The sequence below is a fragment of the Falco peregrinus genome, chromosome 4, assembly GCF_023634155.1.
Source record: "Falco peregrinus isolate bFalPer1 chromosome 4, bFalPer1.pri, whole genome shotgun sequence".
In the NCBI taxonomy this organism is placed as follows: Eukaryota; Metazoa; Chordata; class Aves; order Falconiformes; family Falconidae; genus Falco; species Falco peregrinus.
The window spans coordinates 64,360,930-64,385,492 of record NC_073724.1 but is presented as its reverse complement, the minus strand read 5'-3'; the positions used below and the strand labels follow the sequence as shown (position 1 = coordinate 64,385,492).

The 24,563-nt window shown below is 38.3% G+C and overlaps 1 protein-coding gene across 1 annotated transcript in view; it reads left to right on the top strand.

Moving 5' to 3' along the window:
• The window catches only part of PCCA (propionyl-CoA carboxylase subunit alpha), a 292,537-nt gene that overhangs the window by 69,172 nt on the left and 198,802 nt on the right, over nt 1-24,563 (top strand). The window contains exons 7-8 of the mRNA XM_055802742.1: nt 12,744-12,875; nt 19,678-19,714. Of these exons, the coding sequence (XP_055658717.1) occupies nt 12,744-12,875; nt 19,678-19,714 (169 nt within the window). The remainder of the gene's footprint in view (nt 1-12,743; nt 12,876-19,677; nt 19,715-24,563) is intronic.

Here is a 24,563-nt window from a genome sequence, read left to right as displayed (position 1 = left end):
TACTTTAGTACAGATGTAGAAATACATGGCTAGAGACAGCAGCACCACCAGTAAAGAAGAAATATCAGTATGGCAAAGGCGTTGCTTTCTCTTAAAGAAACAAATGTTGTGAGATTCAGTAGGAAGATCCATATCCCTTTATCTCAGACAGTCTAAGAGGGTCTGGTCTTGTTTTTTAACAAGGGTTGTGCCAAGTTCTCTATACTGTTGGTTGCTGTAACACTTCTCACTTTGCGAGAGATAGTAATCTTCAGGATGTTCTTCACTTAGGGTTATAGAGTATATGAGTTTGAAAGTGATCTCCAGAGACCTAGTCCCTCTCTCAAACCAGGATCAACTGCAACTGGTTGCTTAGGGCCATATCTAGTTGGTTCTGGAATATCTCCAAGGATGGAGACTCCACAGCCTCTCTGGGCTACACATTCCTGTGCTGGACCACTTTTTCCCAGTATCCCTTGCAGTTATAGGTTGCAGCCACCTCATGTGTCAGTCATCACCATTGCCATGGCAGTACCTCTGTAACCCTGGCTTCTTGCCTGTTAGGGACTCTCTGCCACGGGTATCTCCAACCACAAATGTAATTTTCAGTCATCTTGCCTTGTTCAGTCCCGCCTGTACCTTTTTCTGAATGCTTTTCATCTGTGTACCCCATTTTATGTCTGGTGACAGTGTATTTGTTGACAGTTTTTACTGCTGTTACTGTCTCTTTTAGGGACTGTCCCTCAAAATCCTCTAAGCACCCCTTGCCCCTTCAGCTGCTTTTAGCTGATATGGTTCCCGAACTGATGGCTGCACAGCTACATGGATGCTGTTTGCAGTGTGAGAGGCAGGAGTAATTGAGACCTGGGGTGGAGGTACTGTACTTTGGGGTCACTAGTCTGTGACAGGTTACTATGACCTATGGAATAGCATCCTGTGCTTGGGGTTTTATAATGGCTTTAATCTTGAGGAATTTTTGCCCTAGTCCTGTCCTTCATTTACTTGTATGGTTGTTTTTAGTAGCTGCAGGGTTAGTATACGCTGGCTTTGGTAGAGGACAGCGTGTTGGTTCAGTGAATGAAACCTGGTTGGCGGAGCGGGGGCAACGAACTAAACGGCAAACCAGACCCAGCAAACAGGTGTGTGCACATGCACTTTTTTGTTGCTAATATGATTGATTTACTGCTTGTTTAGCTCTTCACTAATGTTTATTAATGTGATCAACAGGTTTATATTTATTTATGAATAAATATGCCTATTTCTCATATGATGTTGTTTTTTGAATGTCAGAAATTAAATCTAGTGCTGTTTAATGGCTCTCTTCTTGTCCGGAAAGTAACTCTAGTTTACTAACAAGATGCAGATGCTTCCAGTTTTCAGAAGTGAACTTGCTGGTCTGCTCTGCATGTTGTAGTATAGTTTTTGGCATCTTTATAAACTCTGAAGGTCTTGCTTATCGGATGTTTGAGGATGGCTAAATCTACTGAAGAAACACCACCTTGTCCTGATATTATCGATGGCAGCTATTTGGCAGGAAGTAAATTAGTAGCCTTTATGTGAGGACAGGGAGGATCCTAAAACTACATCAGCCAGCTAAGAAAAGGGAGCTAGCTGTGGGTGGGTAGAATGGAGCTACCCATGTTAGAATTTGGTCAGGGCAGTGGGCTTAACAGTCTTGTTTTTATGAAGGGCGTTGCTTCTTCAATGCCTTTTTTCTTTGTTACAGTGTTTGAGAAATGACCCTTTTCAATGTAGTTGTGTGCTTTGCTCAACTCTGTTTCTCAGTATGCAGAGTGGCTATTAGGAAGATGATTCTAGGGTCACTTAGCTTCCCTGGCTATCCAAACCAGGGGTACTGATGTTTAAAATGTCAGTAAATTCAGGGTGGCATGAGCTTGGGCAGTCACCTTAAGTTTTAATTTGGTCTCTGAATGTGCAGCATTAATATAATGATGGTCACCTAACTCTGAAAGCATTATAGAATGTCTGGAAAAATACCAGACTTTTTTTTTTTTTTTTTCTTTCCCCCAGAGTGTGAATTTTTTCTCTCCAAGTTCTGATTTATTATTAAGTTTTTTTTGCAGTCATACAAGTAATATCCTTTGGCTGCAAGCTCAATGTGTCTTAATAACGCAGTGCTAATTTTTCATTACTTGTTCACTTCTAAATGTATTCTTATGTCTCATCTCCGCCACCCCCCCCACCCCCCCCAAAAAAAACCCCCAAACAACAACCACAAGCTGAGGCATTGCAGGTGCACTTACAAATCAGGCTAAATGCTTTGTGTTCTATATTCCTTTGCTGAGCTTCGTAGAATCTTCAGGACAGGAGAAATAGTATGGCTGTATTAAAAAAAAAAAAAAAAAGTCTTGTGCCCATGCCTTTTCTTAATCTGCTCTAACATTCAGGTTTTTGAACTGTTTATGTTATTCCCTTTGTCTTCCCTACCAAACTTTGTTTGATATGGAAAATTTTGTATGTCATGAATTCGGGTCCTTGGTATGTGGGGTATTGGTTTGGCTAGAAGGATGCTTCCCGTGTTGCTCCCTCTCATCGATCTGTCCTGCTTTTTCTCGATGAGCGTCTGGTTTTCATTTAGAGTGATGTATATTTTGTGTTAAATGTCTCATTGAGTGTTCTCCACCAAGCTGAAGACTTTTTCCAGACTGAAAGCCGAATGGCTTAGAAAATAAAGTGCTGCTAACTTTCTCTACTGAATTCAGCACAGTAATTGCAAGTGAGTGCTTTTTTCTACTCCAAACAAATTAAAAATGCTATGTAGGTTGAATCCTAATTTCAAAAAAAATGTTGTCAGTTAGGAGATGGAATACTCTTGAAGAATAAGTTGTACTTAATTGTATTCTGAAATAAAGTAGCTTAATAGTGTTGTTTGGCTCTTTGACTGTGGTTCAAATTTATTCTTCAGTTGGTAAGATGGAGTACTACGTAGCACATCAAGCAAGGAATCTTTCTTACCTTCCTAATGTTCAAGATGACTTTGTGCAACACTGGCACATTACATTTTAGACTTAAGAGTTTGTATTAATGATTAAACAAATGCTGCTTTGTACACCAGGCAAAATCTTGTGTGGTCATGCAACCAATAGAACTTTTTTGTGTTGCATGAAAAATGAAATGGTCTTTGTGAGGCTAGATGATTGAGAAGTCTAAGATTATACTTGTTAGTGTTTGCCATTTCCTTTGTGCATACCTGATTTTGTCTCTTTATCTTCGTGTAATCAGCAGCTATATCCATTTCCAGGATCTAATTGAACCTAATGAAGAAAGAGGTTGGGCTGTTAAGCTTCCACATTCTCTGCTCTTTGTGCTGCTCTTGGTGCTAAAAAGAGATGAGTTAACATAAACCTGAGTAGGCTGTTTAACCTTCTTTCTCTTCTGGAAATGTAGATGCAATAACATTTGCAGCTGAAAAGGCTCATTCGCAGTTTCTAATGTTTAAGGATGCAAATGAAGCATTTTGTCTTTTCTGTCGCCTGGAGGTGTTAAGCAAGGAAACAGAAAGAGGTTTCTAGGATTAGTTCCACAGATTTCTTTTATCATGTAAAAATCAAGGGTGGTTTCAATGCCATGAAGTGAAGAAAAACAATATGGAAACCATCCAGGGAAAATTCTTGAGTTTGGTTTATTTCTCCCTAAATTTTCTGGCTATTTGTTACTACTTATAATACTCAAACTTTTTGCAACACATCAGGGCTAAGTTCCTGTGTGTTGGGTGGTGTGTGCGTGTGAATGTTTTACAGGTGATGAAGCAATTCATCGTCGACAGTGGCATGTCATACAAACTGTATGTTCAAGTTTAGTTTGTATTTGAGAAATGCTGAAAACTTGCATAACTCAATATTGCATTTGGCTTTTGGACAAAGATGTAAAATAATATATAGACCATATAAGGCTTTAAACTGTTTCAAAGTGAAATTATCAAGTAGAACTTCAGCTTGGTGATCAGATCTAAAGTGAAAACTTGTAAGAATAGTTCCACAGAGGTGGTACTTGTTCTTCTCACAGTGTCTTGTAGCTTTAAGTCCTTGGAAAAAGCTGTTTCTGTGCTTCTTTTCACTTGCAAAGATATGACCTGGAGGCTGAATAGCATTCCTCCCCCCACTTAGAAGTGTAATATACACTATGAAATGTTTGGTTAATGAGGCTTTTTTATTTTAAAATGCAGAACTAAATCAATGAAAGCACACTTACCCTTTGTACATATAATCTATTATAGTATGAGTTCACAGCTTCTGTCTTGTTCAGGAGGATGCCTACAGATTAGCCTGATTCTTAAAGTTTTGACTTTGTAAACTTATCACTTCTGTGGAATTAAGGGGGAGATGACTTCATTCAATAAAACAAAAGTTTATTTAAAAGTTATTTGCTGTGCAGCATTTGTGCTTAAGGTGATGCTGACCATCTAATTTATTCTGACTGCTCTCTGGTTATGCAGGAGGTCACACACCTTTTCTGAGGTGCATGCGTTTTTGGGACAGTGGAGTTAAATAGCCTTAGATTGTGTTTATACTGGGTCAGCAACTGTGCCTTTTGTTTAAGCTGAACTGCAGAGTCCTCTTACAGATTGATTTCTCTCTTCCCACCTCCAATATTTGAATATACATCAATATGCCTCTCTCTCTCTCTGATATATAGATATATGCTGTTCCTGCATTCTTTTAGTATTCCTTCCTATTAAGGAAGGCATATTTGGGGCCTGTATAAGGCCTGCTTTTATTTGGTCCTTCAGAAGTGTCCAGTCACACTGGTATCTGGTTAATGTATTTTCATGGCTCTGCATAGTTTAAACTATACTTTGGAGATCAGCGTGAACAGGTTCACACCAGGATTAAATAATTGGGTAATATTTCTTAGAATAATGGCTTAAAAGGAGTTTGTTAACACATCTCCCTCCCCATGCCAAAGGTTTAACATAGAAACAGGCATCTGTGTTGGTTTATTTCCGGGTAAATTAAGTGTATTCTAGTTTTCTCTTTTTTGTGGTATTGCTGCCCAGCAGTCATCTTTTTTCTTACTTAAGGTAATGGTTGTGAAAATGCTTTAGTGTTCTTTAAATTGTTTTAAGAAGTGAGACAAACTTCTTGCAGCTGTGTTCAGTTTCAGGTAAGGCTTTTTTTATTCTGCTAGCTTTTCTTTTTTCTAAAGAAGCACTTCCAATGTATCAGTTTCTCTTATAGTATATTTGAGACACAGGGTACAGATATTTAAAATGGCACAGTATAGTGTCACAGGTGGTGACATAGCTCATTTGGTGGGTCTGGCCTCTGAAGCACAGTGTGTTTTGGAGCCAAGTAACAGTAAGTTTTTATTTCAAAGTTGAACTTGGAACAAGCGATGAGGTTTGGCAGGCTGGGCAGCACAGTTCTGCACCACTGCCTCTTTCCTCTAGCAAGTTGCATCTGGCTCTGTCACTTTTCCAGTTGCCAATCAACCTTTTACATCCGAGGCTAGTTGTTATCACAGTCTACCTGCCTGCTGCTTATGCAACTCAAGGTGATTGTAACCCAATCTTTCCCAAACCCTCACACAAAACAAAAGCCAGATTTCCAGAAACAACTACAGTAGCCAAAGACAGGTGTAGTTAAAGTAGGATGCTACAACCCTTCTCCCTCTAGCATATTTATCCATCTGCTTATACCGCATATGGTATTCACTTAAGAGATGCTGTGCTGTTCTGTTGTAAGCCTGTACAGAAGGCTGTAGTTTGCTTTTCTTCAGCATGGGTCATTTTTTTAAAATACTTGTTCTAATGAAGGATGCTACTGTACTTCTAAGTGTTGTCTTTTTTCTCTTGTGTGTGTATATAAATGTGTGTGTATTCTTTTGGCTTCAAAAGTTCTGCTTATTTCATTCTAAACAAGACTGGAAGAACTCTTATTTGCTGAACTGCTGGAGAGTTACTACCTTTGGTGTAACATGACAATGCCTAGGCATGTTGCTGTTTTAAGCCTTTTCCAGCTTTAAAATAAGTCTGCACAGAATGAACTTCTCTATTTGTTAGTACCAAATTTACTGGTTGATGCCTGGGCAGATCATTGGCTGCTCCTCTGTATGTTCTTTATTCTGACTTTTCAGAATAGCAGCAACAGGGCCCAATTGTTTGAAGTGGTAAGTTGTTTCTGTGCATCTAGCAGAATATCTACCACATTCTGTTGTAGAATGTTTTACCAGTTCGCTATGTCCTAGGTTGAGTGGATGCTTCTTATAATACATTCTTAGAGTGTATTTCCTGGGGGGATTTCTTCCCAGTGTTGAATGGACAGTTCCTGTATTGTGAGGTGATGTTACGTCCCCACCTCTTTCAACAGATGTCAGTGTGCCTGGTATTTTTTCTGGTAGGACTCCTGAATCTCGTTTGCTTTTGGATATTTCATCTGGCCACTTCAGCTGGATTTTTTTCTGTTCTGCTTGGTTATTTTCTAGGTTGTTCAAACCCCAGTTAGACCTTGCTTTTGCTGCCAGCTCTGCTTGTCAGTCCTGCATTTAGCTCATGTGACTTGGAGACTTTTTAGCTCAGCTAGCTATTCCAGTCATCCTTGAGCTGTACTGATTATCTGCTCTGCTTTGTGTGTGGCTGCAGACAGCTGCATGTACAGGTCTATTTCTTTCTTGTGGGCTGTAGATGAGAGACCTTATTTGTGGAAGATTCCAATTTTTCTGGAACTCTGATACTGTTTGTGATTACCAGTCTACTTCTGCCCCTTCCCTTCCCCATTGGATCTGCCTCTTTGACTGCCTCTGTGTCAAGAGGGCAGAAAAATTAAGGCAGACATTCCCCAGTACAGTGGTGAATGAATTCGTCAACTGCATGTAAGTATTTCCTGGAAACCTTTTCCAGATTTTCCTGTAAAGAAAACTTGAGGGTTGGGACAAAAACCCTTGGAAAACCAGACCTGTAACAGTTTCTACTGGAGTTCTTATCTGTGGACCTTCCTTCATAACCTCATTCACCAATAAGTTCTTAAGTGTGGCAAGTTGTTAGCCACACATGCTGATTTTGCTGTTATCTCACTGCAACAGAATCTTGCTTCTGCTTCTCTTCTGCCTCTGAGTTGTTCCACTACTTGACGGCACATGTCGGAGAGCTGGTTCAAGCAATGGCTTTGATCCTTCAAACTTCGACTATTCTGTGGTTCAAACAGAGCTCCTCAGAAAAGCAACAACATGCTTTCTTTTAAAACAAACCTTAAAACAGAAATGCAGACTCGAACACGAAAGCAGGCTGATATGGCAGCTTGCAGACCCCCTGCCCGCTGCACACCTGAGAGTTTGAGGATATTCCTTCACCCAAAAGAAGGTTCTTGTTCCCAGTTGTGTGATTCAGCAACTTATGTGGTCCTTCCTTCAGTGCCCATTAAGATTCTCTGTCTAGCTAGTTTTAATTCATGAAAGCAATGGAAAACACTCACAAATACCCCGTGGGCTATCATCTGCCATGTTGGTCAGCTAGGTCAACTGAGGAGTGCCAGAGCCTGCCTTAGAGAAAGGAGGGAAATAAAACTGTGGAAAGGGATGTGCAGGAGAGGAAGAAGAGAGAACGGGGGAAAAGCAACTAGGTTGGCTCAGGTACTTCTCTGGTCACTTAATAACACTGCAGGCTCTAAGCCTACCCAGTCAGTGGTGCTGGAGTTAAGCTCTTTTGTCCTGAGTAAATTACTGTTACTGTCTTCCAATAAGTAGCACCCTGAGTTTGGGTAATCTTGAAGACGTCATATTTAAGTCTTGAGTTTGAGAACATATGATTCAATGTCTGTATGCAACAGATCATTTGGGTTCTTCTGTAAACTTCATCAGCTTGTTTAAAACCAGCTCTTTGTTTACATAGGGAAGTTTATTTTCAATAAGGTAGAGCAGCCACAATTGTTCCTGAAATCTCTCCATCCTTCTCAGCCATTTCTTCTTCGGAGATGGGAAACGTTTTCCTGCAACTAGCCATTTTGGGTACCAGGGACTGAAGGAGCACAAAGCCTGCATTATTGCTGTTGCTTCTGTGTGGTAAGGTAATTATAGGGGCTTTTGCACCTGGAAGCAGCTGGGCACTTGGAGTGTGTTTTGCCACATCAGCATGCTGTGAGTGGAAGAATGCCCTGACGGAATGATCTGGAAAGAGAAAATACAAGATTCTTGATAGCTGTGTTTTTGTACATGGTGTATCTCCTTGTTGGTTGGAGCTGCTTCTGTTAAGCTGGTGTTACGTGCAGATTCAAATACCTTGGCTTAAGCGAGGACACAAAGTGTGTTAAATTGTACAGTACTAATGTGTAAAAGACAGAGGAAAAGTTTTAGTATCACTTGTTTTGTCTAAAGCTGGGTTGGAACTGCTCAGTCATTTCCTGCATGCTCTGGGAAGCCTGGCAGTGAGTTGGCTTGTTTGCCACATATTCATAAGCCCACAGAAGAGTATATGTTGCCAAAGGAGCTAGCGTGTATAAAACTTCATTATGCAGTTTTCCCTCTGTCATGCTTTCTGTCTTCAGTCCTGCTTATGCTGTCACTGAGGCTGAATCCACTACTGACTGTGTAACACGGTAATTGTGAATCTCTGCATTCATAATTTCCAGGAAGAGATGCAAAAGAATCTCCTCTTCTAGGATCAGTCTCTTCAGCTACCTCAGGTCCATAAGAGTTTGTCAGATAGACGGGTCCTTTCCAAACTTTGGGAGTATGGCAATTCAACACTAGCATAGGTCTGTTTGGGCCCACTCTGTTCCCAGAGCAGTCAGACATGGTTGACAAGACATGGAAAGCTCAACCACAGACTTCCCAGACGAATTTTCCAAATCTTATCTTTGCTTGTCCTACTTCAGTGTTGTTTAGTTTTTGCTATATTTGGGGTCCTCTATTCCCTGAGGGTAGAATAAGGTTTTAGTCTGGCTTAAAAAAAAAACCACCAAAAACCAAAACAAAACCAAGGGGAATTACCTGCTTGTGATTCTTACAGTACTAAAATTAAACCAATTTATTGCTGCTTTCAAAAACAGGGCTGTTGAGAAAAACTCTTCAGTATCTACTACTTAGACAAAGAAAGAACTAACTTTCTTGGCATAGAATATATTCTGACATTGTTTTTTTATAAAATATTCAGTATTGTTTGTGCCTTTGCATATGCAAAGTAGAGCAGTGAATACACAGGTATGTTTCTAAAGAAAATGCTGGTGCGTGTTTATGGTGAAGCATGATATGTTTCCTTCAGCCAGATAATTAGTCTTCAGGGCTGGAGCAGCTGCTGAATGTGTGGAGCAGTAAGAGAACTTTTGGAAGAACTTGTTTGAAATGCAGTGTGTAAGCTTGTGTATGTATAGTAGAGGTTCTAGTGCTTGCTGCTATGCTGGCAAATCTGTGTGGACTGTCATCAGGCACGGGAAGTTACTCTGTCACAGTTTCACCACTTCTGTGTGTTATATAAAGTAAGGATGCTAATGGGTGAGTGCTGATAAGTCTTTGTGGGAGCCGAAGATGTTATTGCTACTTTCTTTCTTGTGGTCTGTTTTTAGTGTCAGGCAGTAGAGTTTGAACAGGTCATTTAGTACATTACATGTGAGTATTGTCAATGGAGAAGCTGGGGCACTTTTCTGGTGATGAGCTGAGAAACTTTGGCAGAGGGCTTGAGCAAACATCTTTGAGTGATGGGTTCTTAAATTATTGTGGCAAAACTTGCAAGAGTTTGTTTGGTAGTGCCTTAAGCTGACAGTCTTTTTTGTAAGCTTAGACAAAGTTAGTTGCAAGTCATGTCAGAGAATACACGCCTTTTTTGTGCAAGAGATGATTTGACATACTGGAAACTGGAAACCAGTAGATCTCCCTTGGTTTGCTACCTTATTTTTGATTTATGGATGTTGCAACATGCCGAGTTATATGGTTTCAGGAATTGTGTGATATCACATGGATGGAGTTAAACTATTTTGTTTCACATTTTGTTGCTGGGAAATTACTAAATGTGGCGACTACCCTAGCTGACTAACTGTATAGGGGAATAGCTGGTGGTAATAAGCTGCTGTTTGTTCACAATTAAAGAGCAGTTCTGTGTGAGATACAAAGATTCAGAGCAGTTAAAGCCAAGAGGTACATGGGTAGACAAGTGCAGTTTGCAAATTCTGGACATTAAAAATATACATGGAAAAAAGACAAAGATGTAGGTTGCACCACGTGATATTTGCATTAATTTGAATCTGCTGCACATCTAGTAGTTAATTTTTAAGAAGTAGTATTGCTTGTACCCACATGGAATATTGCAGCTCTGTGAGATTCATGTATCAAGTATACTGGATGCAGCAGATTAGTTTCTTGAAATGACCTGGAGTGTTCCTTCTCAGGTGGTTCATGAATCTCTCCTGAATGGTGCTGTTCCCTTCTTACCTAACTACCTGTTTGGACAGGAGCAGGGAGTGAACCGGGCACTTTGAAAGTCCATACCACAAGTCAGTGAGAGGAGACAGTAGGTCAAGCAAGATGTCCCCTACATGCCTTTCACTGGAAAGGCAGATGCTTGCTGATGCCATGAATGTAATTCCCATCCTCACCTGTAACCTCCAGTTCAAATGAAAGTTTTCTTATTTTCTGACAGAAGAAAGTCAGAGGAGGAAAAGAAATAATGTGAGAGCAGAGCGTTGGAGATAAATTGCAAGCTGGAAGTATTGGATGGTCTGTCAGGGCAGCAAAAGTTTTGGACCTGCTCTCTTGACCTCTGGGGATTGCATTGTTTTGATGGTAGACTTTGAGAAGAGAGTGGGGAGAGGAAGCAGCATGTGGTGAGGTTTTGAAGTAGTATTGATCAGGGTGCAGATGGCAATGTTATGGCTGAAACTGTAGAAACATGGTGTTTCCACACCACAGGGTCCACAGGGACAGTGTAATCTCCAATTGTCAAGTATGTAAGTGAACCATTTCCATGAAGCTTTTTGAGATTGGAATACAGTCTGAAGACAGCAGGAAACTCTGCCCTACCTCCAGTTGTATGCAGGCACCTATTTAAATCTCTCGTGTTAGGAGGAAATGAAATACCAGGTTTCAGGTTGTGATCTGCTGTTGTTTCTGAAAGTGTCAGCTCAAAACATTGTTACTGTGGTTTTCCTTCTAAAAAATAATGAATTCCTTTAGCATCCAGATTATTTGACACTATAATATTAATAGATCTGCACCCCTGTGTTGGTCTTCCTATCCCCTCCTCCCTCCTATTGCAGTCTTCCCAACTTTGTGTTTGTAGACAGCTGTTCATCAAATCAGTATTACTGAGTTGCTGAGCTAATAAGCCTACTGTAGTAGAGAAGTGGGCTGAGATAAAAACCCAGATGGTTTGTTGTGAGTTGAAGCTAACAAGCCTTTGATCTAGCTGAACTGATGGCTCTGTGTTTTGTTTGGGTGTCTTTGCACTGAGCTTTCTAGTGTGTCTGTAATACTTACCCGATTCCTGTTAGCTGGCATGATAGGAAGTTGTCTATGCAGAGCTTCTGCTATGACACTCTTCCTGCTAGGAAGCTGCAGACAGTAAGAACGGTGACTCCCAAGCATGCTGGAAGCTCTCAGCCCTTACAAGACTGTGAATAGGAGTACATTGTTCCTCAACTTCAACATATTTTTCCTATGTCTGTTCTGTGGTCATGCACTACCATCTCAGAAACACACAAAGCTTCAGCAAATTACTTTTTATTGTTAAGTGACTAGATCTGTAACCTTAACATATGTAGCACAAGTGTATGTCAGAAAGACAAGATATTAAGACACAACTTCTGATATAAGAAATAGAATGTTTGCCATTGTGTTACTGTTGATATTAACTGCCCATTGGCTGGAAACAAGTTTTTTTTAAGCATTTTACAAGAGTCTTAGAATTGGGCCAAAAAATCTTCCACCAATGAAACAGTTGGAAAAATTGTGCAAGGCTAGTGTGCTTATTCTTATGACGTGTTTTTCCTATGGTACAAAAGATGTTAAGTTGCCTGAAACATGCATGTACTCATTGATACATCAGTAACTTCCAGTGAAACAGTTCTGATAGAACTGCCTTTAGCAGCTCAGTGTAGTGCTGACCCTGGAGAGGTTTGGAAAAAATGTCTGTGTAGTTGATCACTGAAGTCTATTGCTGGCATAGAGAAACAGGAGGAGGAAAAATGCAAATCAGTGTTCTACCTACATATTAAAGTATTAAAGTTGAAGTATTAAAGTATTTTATGTTAACCTATTTCCACATTAGTATTGGAAAAGAGAGTTGCCTGAAAGAATTGGGGAAACATTATTTTACTTATTGCCTTATTTTCAAGATCTTTAAGTTCATTGAGTAAGAGACTGCACTTTTAATTTTGATGTTTCATCAGGGTTTGGTTTTAGGAATGCATAATAGAATTTTCAACTGCATTACAGTTTAGCAAGCATATCTTTGTAAATCACTTGCAGCTATTTCAATGGTGAGTTAACTAGCCTCTGTTTTCTCAAGGGATATTTCTAACTTTCAAGCTGGAGTACTTCCACTTTCAGCTATTTTTCTTTGGCCTGGCTTTGATTTATACAAATGCTAATTATAGGGGCTTTGAATCTGTGTGTATACATAGTTTCACAAGGTCATACACATTTTTAATGAACTGGCTGAAATGCTGCTTATATATTGCTAGGTTGTTACATAAACAGATCAGTGTCTTCTAAGCATTTCATTAATTGGCTCAAAAAGAGAAAAAAAATTAATAGCAATACCTGTGTAAAGCTGATTTTTAATTTAGTCTCTTAAAGTTATAACTTAATTTTCTTTGCAGGCATCAGAAGGTGTCACCTTCATTGGACCTGACACACATGCTATTCAGGCTATGGGAGACAAGATTGAAAGCAAATTGTTAGCCAAGAATGCGAAGGTCAACACAATCCCTGGCTTTGATGGAGTAGTCAAGGTGAGAAATCATTTAATTATTGTCTGCCCACTGTAAGAACAGTGTCTGAATCAAAATACACCTATTGAGGGTCTGATGCAGAATGTAATTATAATTTCAACATGTTTTTCAATAAGATGTAATTAAAAATGGGGTACAGATTTTTACTAGCAAGAGACCTTTGGAGAAGCTAAAGTCCTTCATAATAAATGGTGTATTAAGGACTAATTCTATGGAGTTCCTAAAAGCGTTGCTTTAAATTTAATGTGAAGGCAGGTAAATGTGTTAAAAATCAGGTGTGACTCCACTACACGTCTTTACATTTCTCAGGTGATTACTTCTTGTTTGCCAAGATCTCAACAACCCTAAGTTAATAGTGATGAAATTTCCATTTTATGGATGTTGGTGTAGGTTTCCATGTGTTGCAGAACTTGGGGTGAGGATGTGGGGAAGCTGGCGACTCTTTATCTGAATCTACAGCTACTGTTCTTCATGGGGTTTTAGAAGGACCAATTTCCAAGAGTTTTCTAAAAATATTTTGGTTGTTCCTTTATATTTTGTAAGGTAAAATAAAGTATGTTTTGGTTTTGATTTATTTTCTGTGGTAGTGATTAAGTATTGGGCTTTTACAAGCTTTCCTGTGTGTCTTCATATATAGTCTGTGTTAACGTAGGTAAATAAGCTTTTTTCCTTTAAAACCTTCATTGTATACACCTAAAAATTTGGTGTATTACAAAATGTTGACCTCCTGTGTTCAAATTTTTTGTTTGACATGTCAAGTTAGATTTTTTCAAGTGAAATTTGAGTAAAACTTCAAGATGCATGAAAAAAAGTTTGTTTCAACAGCAGTGTAATGTAGCTTTAAACATTTAAACATAAAGGGAAAGCTTTTCAGGTTTTATTTATGACAGTTGATATTGGCTTGATCATCATATATCTTATTTACATGATGAAATAGGAAACATCAAGATAGTTGGGAACAACTGAATATATTGGTGGAATGCAGACAGTGTTCTAAGGAGCAACATATACCAGGGCAATGGTGTTCAGCATTGTGTCAGCCAAGTTGGATTTTAAGCTCTGTTAGAAGGAAAAAACCCAAACTTAACTAAATGAGAAAGATGAATAGAGTGCAGAGGGGCTAAGTCTCCACAAAATTACCTGTTCTGATGAGGATGCCTTGAGAACTTGGCTAGTGAGAGAGAACGATTAAATAATGAACTAGCTGAGGTCCAAACACACGAGATAATTCTTCAGTACTTGTGATGGAAATGCCTGTTGTGTGTAATATCTGGCAGTGGGATATGCTGCAACAGGTAAAGTGCAAAGACTTGTTTCTTTTCTGGAGGGCTCTGTAAGAGTGTTAGGCTGGCATTTGTGGCAATAGTGAAGTCTGGCAGTGATAAGTTGAGCGCAGCATTCTTTCAGGTTTATGTTGCATGTTTTAGCAGTCCTTGTGTATGTGGTCCTTTAGTGCTCATAAGATTTCACAGCAGCCAAGCTGTTGTGCATAAGATCCTCTGTTCTGTCTGATATTCTGTATATTATTCTAGAAATCCTGAAAATAAGTTCTAGAAGAACATCTAATTAGGAGATAACTTTGAATTAATCATCTAAAACCCATAAAACTTTTTCTAATGCAGAATCAAATACTCCAAATGCTGGGTTTATCAGAGTTTCAAGTTAAAATTTATGTAAGGATCTGTTACTCTGCTAATATAAAGAAACAAACCTGGCGAAGTAGGATAGTGGTTAATGAACAGATAGCCATATAACCAGTGAAACTGAGCTACTTACCTGCATGCACTTGCTTCTGAGACCTTTAGTTGCACTAGTGTTTGACAACGATCTGAAGTTCCTGACACAAAGTGAAAGAACATGAGTGTTCTGGTTGCCAGTTGGCTATATGCGACGATAGTTTTAACATCAAGTGAACTGGAATGTAGGATTGAGTTGACAACTCCAATCCTCAGCTGTTGAAAGGAGCTATGCAGTAGTTGCTTAATCCTGAAGTGTCCATATTGTATCAATTTCAAATACCTCAGCCTTGCACTAGTTCTGATTATTTGAAGTGTGTTGATGAAAAAGAGCAAGAGATTAAAAAAAACCCAGCAGTGTACCCACCAAATAAGAAAAAGGAGAGTCTACAGACATTGCCAGTGTTGCAGTTTCGATCAGAAAGGGAAGATGAAAATTTTGGGTTAACCAGTGCTGTAGTTACAAGTTCTAGGAAATAAAACTTCTGATAATTGATGTTCTCGTCCTTGCTATGGATCTAAATGTGTGCTTGTATTTGTCCTTTGATCTTCCTGTGATAATGTCTTTTGCTTGGATGAATACTCGAGTAATTAGGTCATACAGTATGCCTGATCTTTTGTTAGAGCTTGATGTAGTATTTTGACAATTCATACTAAGATGAGAAGGGCAAAGATGTGTGATACCAGGTGCAATCAGAAGAGAACACACAAGGAGTTGGAGACTGTATAGGATTTCTGCCATTCTTTGAGAGACCTGCTTTGGTCACAAGAGTTATGAAGCTTTCAAAGTCTTTTGAGGGCTCTTTTTCTTGAGAAACAAAATTTTTAAAGGTCTTAGGAAGCAGTTAAGGGTATGCTTGATACTTGAGTTGATTATATAGGTGGCTTCATCTTTATAGTGGAGTCTAATAAAACTGGAAGGAAGCTGCATTCATGCCACTGACAATGCCAGAAGTTAAGAAAGATCAGTTACATGTATTCTTTGTGGATGAATAGTTAAAGTGAACATAGAGTAACAACTTCTAGTGCTTTGTTATTCAACTGGGGACTGCAATGAAAATCTTTGTTCTTGAAGGGTTGTCTTTGTCCAGCACTTGCTAAATAGTGCTGCAGATATGTAGGCCCTTCGTGAATAAAGGGTGTTTTCCCCCTCTTACTTATGTTGCTTAGCACTTAACATATAGTAGGCGCTGGAGTTGCTAAGCTTTTGTAACAACATTTTGGAGAAGTTGCATGCGGAAGAATTCCCAGTGAGTAGAAATTAAATTAGAAATCTAAGAGAAGCAAGCCCTTCAACAGTATACTTAAGGACCTGGAAGGATTGAATGGGAGGATACTTGGCATGGTAGACACAACTAACTGTTCTCATATAGGCAAACGCTGTATCAAATATGAAACTGAGAATGGAAAGATGTGGAGAGGGTAGTTGGACGAATAGTAATTCTCATCCCTGGTTCAGTTTCTCAGTTGGCTGGGGCAAGGGTTATCCAGCCTACACATCTAAGGAACCTGAGTCTGGTGCTGTCAGCTAGAGAGCCAACAAAAGCATTCAAAGGTAGTTAATTTCAAAATCTGTAACTACAATTAGTTTCCTAAAATCTGATTGGGAGAGAGAGTGAGTGACGAGTAGTCTTAATAAAAAGAATTAGTGTTGATCTGTGTAAGTAATGGCTAAAGTTAGAGCTGAGATGTCTGCAAATGAGTAAAGAGGAATTAGTGACAAGAAGAAAGTGGAGGATGAGTATAAGGAGGTGCCATGGTGAAAAAGTGGCAAAAAAATGGCAAGGGAAAAAATATTTTTTTTTTTACATAATTTCACCACCTGCAGCCAGTTTGGTTTTATGGGTAGTAGAACACAGCTGGATGTAGACCCAGAAGATAAACATCTCTGGGTGTCTACTAAGTTTCACTGATGTCAGTAGACGTGTTGAAGGTTTTCAGCTAGGCTGTGAATTTACGGTTAAGTTTCAGGTATCTGTTTTGGCTGTACTCTTGCGTTTGGGGTATTGACATCAGTATTAAATGACCACTGTATTGCTGGAGAAGTTGTTGGAGACTAGACGTGAACAGGAGGTTCTCTAACCCCAACACCCTCAGCCATGAAAACTATTATGAAGTTCTTCATAATTAAGACAATGTTTTAAAGCTCTAGGATTCTCTTAAACACTTTGTCCTGGCATTCCTCTACATTAGACTAGTTTTACTTTTTTGTCTCCACCTGCTGGTACCTGGCGAAGAGGCATGACCATGAAATTAGGAGGTTAGACATGCTTATGCTAAATGAGTATTTTTATGAAAACGCTATGACATAATGCTATAACTCTTACGATTTTTATAAACTTGTACCATTACTTGAACGCTTTTATTTGTACAATAAAAGGTGGTGCTAAAATCATATATTTCTTTACAGTCTCCAGTTTAATTTGGGAAAACGGTAGTGTAGCTAATGTGTTTTTTGGAGGAAACAGCAGTAAATCAGTGAGGACTTTTGCTTTTAAATGATTCAAAATGCTTTTAGTACCGGTGTGGTTGTGCACACATTGGACTTGTGTGTTATGCAGTGTCATAGCATTCAGTTTTTTTGTCCTCCCCATGGCAAATGTTGTGTATCTACCATAAGCTGTTTGCACCACAAATCTAAAATAACTGTCCTAACTTTTTGAGTACTCAAACTGCAGCTATATTTCTGTAATTTGCAGGTGAAATGCATAATACTAAAACATACTTTCTTAAGGGGAAAAGATCAAAAGACTTAGAAGAGATTTCAGTGTGTCTGTTGCTTATTAATTTTTGTTTATTAGTTTTTTAAAAAGCACAGCACATTTTTGTTTTCTATTTCAGAAATGCTCACTGAGGGATAAAGAACTGTAGGATAAGTTCTTTATTGTAGGATATATTATTCTTCACTGTAGGATAAGAACCTATGCGTAGGTTTTTTTTTTTTTTTTTTTTAATCGTAACTTTGGGTTCTTATGTATCAGAACTGTAAAAGAAGCAGATGTTGAAACAGTGTAAATTGATAACTGTGCTGGGCAGATGACTTCAGTCTGCTCAAGCCAGAATTGAGACAATTAGTGCTGCTGATATGATGCCGCTTATTACTTAAAGTTGTTGTAGTATGTAGGTATAAAAATACAGTGGCAGTGAAAAGTTCCCCTCTAATGATTTGCAGCTTGTCTTCCTGTGGACTGCAGCGTATCAGTTAGCCACTTGTTTGCAGGTAACTAAGTAAAAAAAAAAATTCCCTGTTTTCTTCCCCCCTCTTAATTCTGTTTTGCAAATATATGAGTAAATTTGCAAGAGAAAAGAAATGTAAAAGTTTCCTTCTCGACTATAATCGTGGCTCTTCATCAGTCATCACTCTTCCTGCATTTTGTTCAAGAGGCTCTAATTGTCTGCATTTGGCAGGTTTAACACTTCCTGACAGAGAGGCTATTAAGGGGAAGTATTCTCGCATAACTGTCACAGGCAGGAACAAAGAACCTTCAAACTCAATGTGTGGAAACCACTAACATTCTTAAATGACCCTTTTCATGCATTTTATCCCTTTAAGCTAAAATTTGGAGGGTGCAGGGTCATGGAAAGCAGCAAGGTGTAATAAAACAGTAAACCCTGATTTTTCTTTTTTTTTTTTTTTTTTTTTTTTTTGAGGAGGGGTTTCTAGATTTATCTCTTGACTTAAAAACAATTGTTATTTGGAAAAATCTCATTAACAGATGTGACTGGAGTAAAAAGACTTAAAACTGATGTTGCTTTCAGGACTGCTTTGAACTTAACAAGCACCGATTTGTGGAGCAGACTAGCTAATGAAAGGAAATTAAATTTTCTGACAACTTCCCCTGCCAGCCCCCTTATTCTTCATGGGGCTGTTACTAGGTACTGAAGACTTTTAAAGAGGATTTTGTTTTATTATCGGACATAAATGAACCAGGTATGAACATTTCTTATGTGTGGTGGGGTTTTTTTTGTGGTTTTTTTTTTTTTTTTTTTTTTTTTTTAGGTTCTGACCTGGGTGCTTTTAAAATGGATTGTCTTGAAAGCTTTAAAAATATCAGGTTTCATTTTAATGTTCATAAGTCAGCCCCCATAGTTTCAGACACACTTAGCAGCTGGTGATTTCCAGACATTACTGCCTTCCATACAAATTCTTTAACGCATGTCATGGAATAGTATAAATATTAGCAAATTTGGATGGAATTTTCAAACTTAACCTGCTCCACTGCAATTTAGCCCTTTTGCTTTCTAATGGCTATCAGTAGAAGATATCAGAATTAACTACTGCAGGAGAAGCAATTTGGTTATTAAAAAGTGTGGAATTCCAGTATTTTGGTTTTTATTCTCTGGGTTTCTTAGTACTTTTTTCTGTACCAGGCTATAGTAGTGTGTCAGCTGAAGCAATATGTGGCATCAATAAAAGGATTTTTCTAATTGTCATACTGCGCGGACTCTTAAATGGAAACAATTACGTGAATCTTCTAATTTCAGATACAGCTTACAATGATGCGTTTAGGGTTTATTCTGTCTTTAGATGTAAAAACTTACAGAAGTGAAATACTTGTGTTCTTTTTTTCAGTAGACAAACCCCATTTGTCTTTAAAGAAGTTCTGCAAGATTTTTTTCTGAACCTGAATCACTTCCAAACAATAGAGAATCAACTCCCCCTACTGACAACAACCAGAAAACGCAAGAAATACCTGTGAGGACAGAAACAAGCTGGCAGTGGACAAACTTTAACGATCTGATTTATGGTCCATTATTGATTGTAAACTTCTAAATTCTAGCATTAAATTCCTACAACTGCAGAAAATCATCTTGCGATCCTGGTTGTGTTTCCTGTCAGCTGATTCCTCATTGCTTTGAGTTTCTCAGTATACTAATGATGAGGTAGAATTTACATTCCACTTATGGTATTAATTTTACATTCCTCTGGCTGAAAAGGGTCAGAAGGTTGTAAAATCAAACATTAAATGAATCAGAGGAGACAGTAGTGCAATATATGACTGCCCTCAGGACATAGTGCAATGGCTGATGGGATTAACGTTGGGTCTCATTTCCTGCTTTTACAGGATGCAGATGAAGCTGTCAGAATTGCAAGGGAAATTGGTAAGTTCTTAAATTAGCTATGGTGGGATTTGTGTGCCTCTCAGCAGACATGGTTGACTAAATTGAATGTGTAATAAGTAATCCCTATAGAACAAATAACGTTTTAATAGTTTTTAAGTTCCCTGTTGCTTATAGGGCTGGAAGAATCTAGGCGTTAATGCCCTGTGTCTTAAATCATCACATTTTAGCTTTGCAAACTGGACTTTACAGAACAAGTGCAGCCACAATTTGTGGAACGCATGTAATATGCAATAATAAGTAGCTCACTAAAGGAGTTATTTCAAAGTATATCTGCAATTGAACATGATAGTCAGAAGTTAGGCATGGTACATTTCTTTTTATATAGAGGCTGACAGCAGTGATATTAGGGTGATGTGGACTGCAGTTAGTTTGAATGTCGTCCAGAGCACCAGCCTTTCCTCTGTGCTTTCTGGAATAAAGTCACTATTCAGCTTCTGAGTATCTTACAGAATGGTGAAAAGAACAATCAGCAAACTGGCTGGGACACATCTTAGTGAAGGTTAAGTTTAGTATGTGTTTAATGAGTTTTGGCTTTTATTTACTAAAGCTTAATATTAAGGAAAATATTAAACCATATGCTTGAAATTCCACATTTCTTAACTGCTTTCTAGAAGAATTTCATTAATACAGTAATAGATTTTTCTTAGTGGTGGGTTTTGTGTGGTTTTTTTTTCTTCCTTTTAAGAGACAGTAACTATGAGATGCTATTCAGGTTCATCATGGTTACATAATTCAAAGGCTATATCTGCATTTGAAGCTTCTGTTACTGATTGAGCTACAAATACATTTTACCTGTGTCTAAAGCTACAGCTGTGCCTTATGTGCCAAATAGAAATTGGGACTTGCACTACTGCAGATGACTTTTCATCACTGTAATATCTTTCCACTTCAGGTTTAAGTTGGAGTTTTTACCCTGCACTGGTTAACTGCCCTGAAAACCCTCAGTGTAAGCTTGGCTGGCTTTTTAGGCTGACACAATTGAAGTCAGTATTTCTGTGGGTCTGCCTTTATGTTCCTGTTGGGAAACTAAGTGATTACTGTCTTGGGAGCAGAAACAAAAGGAAGAGGTTATCAACCAAACTGGGACGTTCAGAGGAGAACTATAAATAAAATCGGGTTTTGTCCTTAAAAAAAGACATAGCATTATGACTTTATTTCTGTTCAGTTTCATTTCAATAATCTTTCTTGCTCTTGTTTTTTGAAGAGTTCCTGCAAGTATTTTAAAATATTTTTGATTAATTTTTGATTAAGGTAAGTCAGAAGGCATTCAGTGGCTTCCTAGATAGCAAAGATAAATTTTAAAGGCTTAAGTTTCTTCTGAGGTCTTCTGGTGTTCTGTTGACTGGTTGCCATCTTTGATATCAGTAGCACTTTGGAGGTCATTATATCAAGGCAGTCTTAAATGTGTAGATATTAAAGTCAATTACAGACAGCTGGTTGGTGCTTTATCTACATGGTAAATTCTTAAACCATTTTGATACAACAAAGGTTTGTACTATAATGCCATGTAGTGAAAGAAAAATGTCCTTTTTAGCTTTTTTCCCCACACATTTTGACCAGTTGATTAGTTTGGTTAAACTTCTGTCTGATCCTGACTACTGATCAGAATAAAATCCAATGATCTGTAATTTCAAAGGATCTAAAATAAGATGAAATTGAAGTCTCTTATGTATATAATGCTTTTGTCTTTATATATAAGGCACTTGATATGCAATCAAATACTTTCAGATTATTTTTAATTTCACTTATGCAGAGCCTCAGTCTTCCAAGGATGCTTAAGTAATTATTAAAACTGAATTTCATTTTGGATCAGCCAGTAAAACTCTAAAATGTTGTGTAATATTCTCTTGCTGTGTGCATTTTCTCCTGCCTTCTCCCTGCTACGTTCTGGCCAAAGATCCAGTAGTAGTGAAGTGTGGCACTTCAGGGTTGAGACACCGCCTTAAACTGTTCCAGTGACTATTACTTGTGAATACAAATTTAAGTATGGGAGTAAACCCTACCTTTTGCCTCTCATTTGAAGATATGGTCTCCCAAGTTGTCAAGACAGAATATGACAGAGGTATTAGGCTAAATCAGGAACTGGACGAAGTTCAAGCACAAGTTGCTGTATAGGCTCCTTCCTATATAGTTTCTCTTCTCTATTGATCTGTGTGGGCAGTTCTTCTCTTGTAATACTTTCTGTAGTGCTTAATCACATTGGCTCTTTCTCCCTGCTACTTCGAAGTCTGTTTGTATGTTGTACATGCTGGCCGCTTGATTTCTGAAGCGGATGAAACTCCAGAAGGTTGTACTTTTCAGTTTGAAAGGATTGAACAACTGTGAAGTGCAGGCAGTTAAACTAAACGAAAGTCTATACAAAACTGAAGAGGCGCAAAACATGTTTTTGTCATGTTTCGTTTGACATGGGTTTAGTTAGTACTAGATTTTCAATAATGGATATTGAAAAGGGTCTGGTATTGCCACATATGATATTGCTTAAACTGTTCCTGCACAATGCATTTGGTGGTCTACTACCTGCAACTTCGTAAAAATGGTTAAGTGACATCTAAAACCATGGTGGCAAAGGGTTGGGACTAACAGCTGTGGGACACCAGAATTTGTTTATTCCTTTTACCATTCACTTTCTCAGCATAGTAACTGCTCTGGAAACAAAGTAGTCCTGACTTTATAGTACCTATTTAACAGCAAAAGTATGCCTGATGATCTTCAAATTTGACAGCTTTTAACGTTTTTGTCTTTGAAAATCTTTTCCAATCTCTCCTTCAGAGGCATTACAAGAATTCAAAACTATAGAACAAGAGTAGTTTTTATTCTTACATGCAATTTTAATTTCATGTAAGTTGGTGTAAAATTTGAGGGAAGGATCAAAAACCTAACACCTACTCAAAAATACACATGCTTTGTGATACTCTTAATTGCTGTTGTCATGGGTCCTTATAAATGCTACTAGAAATTGTTCGCATACCTCTCCCTTCCCACAACTAATCTAACCAATCCATGTGTGCATACTGCAGCAATTTTGATTGCTGCTGAATAGTGCAAAAGTGGTTAGGAGAATGGTAAGTAACACTTACTGATCCCAGCATCCTGTACCCAATATGTATGCAAAACTTAGATTCTACAAAGCCTTTCTTGTGTTAGCACACATCATTCTTTGGTACTGGCCAAAGAACTGCTGTTTAGCTTAGCTCAGTGCCCCAGAGAGCAAGTAGAATGTAAAGGCATATTTGAACAAAAGTTCAAGTGCCCTTATTTTCAGGCTGATCATTGTCCTAACTTGTAGAGGTCCGTTGCAAAGAATTTTTCTTTGTCAACCTAGAAAGCTGTATGTATCTTTTAAAAACAGGCTTTGCTTTGGATTTTTTTAAAACTATTATTTTTAATTTTTATTTTTAACTATAAATGGCTCTCTGGAATCTCTAACTGCCTTGCATACAAGTGTGGTCAACATGTAATCAGTATATATTAAAGGTGGGCTGGGGAGGAAAGCAAAGTGGTCCTACACTTGGTGAGTGACATCAGTAAACCATGTATCTGTAGCATGTAAAGACTCACCAAGCCTCACTGCCAACATGCCTATTTTGCTGTTGAAAGAACAGTAAATTAGGACTAGACTGTTTACAGATTTAAAATCAGCAAGCCATTCAACAGACTGATATTAGACTGAAATTGTTAGCAAAATTGATGATGATTTTTGTTGAAGTACATGTAGCACTGAATAAGATAGATTAGGTGATGGAAATTGCCATAGTGAGCTTGCCATAATAAGGCTTAAAACAATGTTTATTTCAGAATTTCAGACTTGCATCCTCTTGAGTTGGAGAGAGTCTCCAGCTGATGATAGTGCTGCCAGAGGTGTAAGTTTGCTAGTGTTACCTGGATAAATCTCATTTCTTGTATAAAAATCATACAGAATATGCTTTTTGCTTTATTTCAAGATAGGCAGTGACTTGTGTAGGAGCCTGGCAGTTGCCAGGGATCTGGAAAAACAGCTACAGCATAGATACATTCTACTTGTATAGCTAACTGCATATACTGCATTTCATGAAAATGAGTTGAACTTGACTGTTTGCTGCATGCGATCTAGAGTTATTCTGCACATGTCTTTATTTCTGGGATTGTCGAGGCCTTGCAAATACTTACTATAGTTCTGGATTGAACCCATTGTTACACTGTGGCTCATCGCATAGCTCTCTGTGGGCAGCATCAGATATTTCATAGGAAAACATAAGAGACAGTCTAGCAAGCTTATTTGCATGGCTCTGTTGGTCTTATTCTTATACCTAGTAACTAGAGATTACTTTCGACTCTAAAGCATGAGGATTTATAGCCTTTTGGTCATCCTTGCCTGGAGGATCTTGATTTGTGCTCTACATGTGCTTATCTATTAGCTTTCCGTCACGTGAGTGCTCTGTAGCATGAGGTTTCATAGTCTAATAACATGTGATGTTGGAAACTATTTTATTGATTTTTGCTGTTTTCCTGTCTTCCAATCAACACTACTCTTGTTTTTTATGCTTGTGTCATGTCACCTTCCCTTTTTTCTTTTCTTTTTCTTTTTTTTTCTTTCTTTTTTCTCTGATGTGTGTGTGTCTGCTTCAGTCTTTTTAAGTAAAAGATTTTCCAGATCTTGCTGGTTTTAATTATCTTCTTCTGAACCTCCTTTCAGTTAAATGGCTTTGGAGGGGGAGGTGGGTGTACTGTATCGCTATCACTTAACAGAGCAAGAGCAGATTTACATTCCAGAAAGAAACTGTAAATGTTAGTTACACATATAATAGCAGGCTTGACCATTTCTGCTGGGAACCATATTCAAATGTCACTT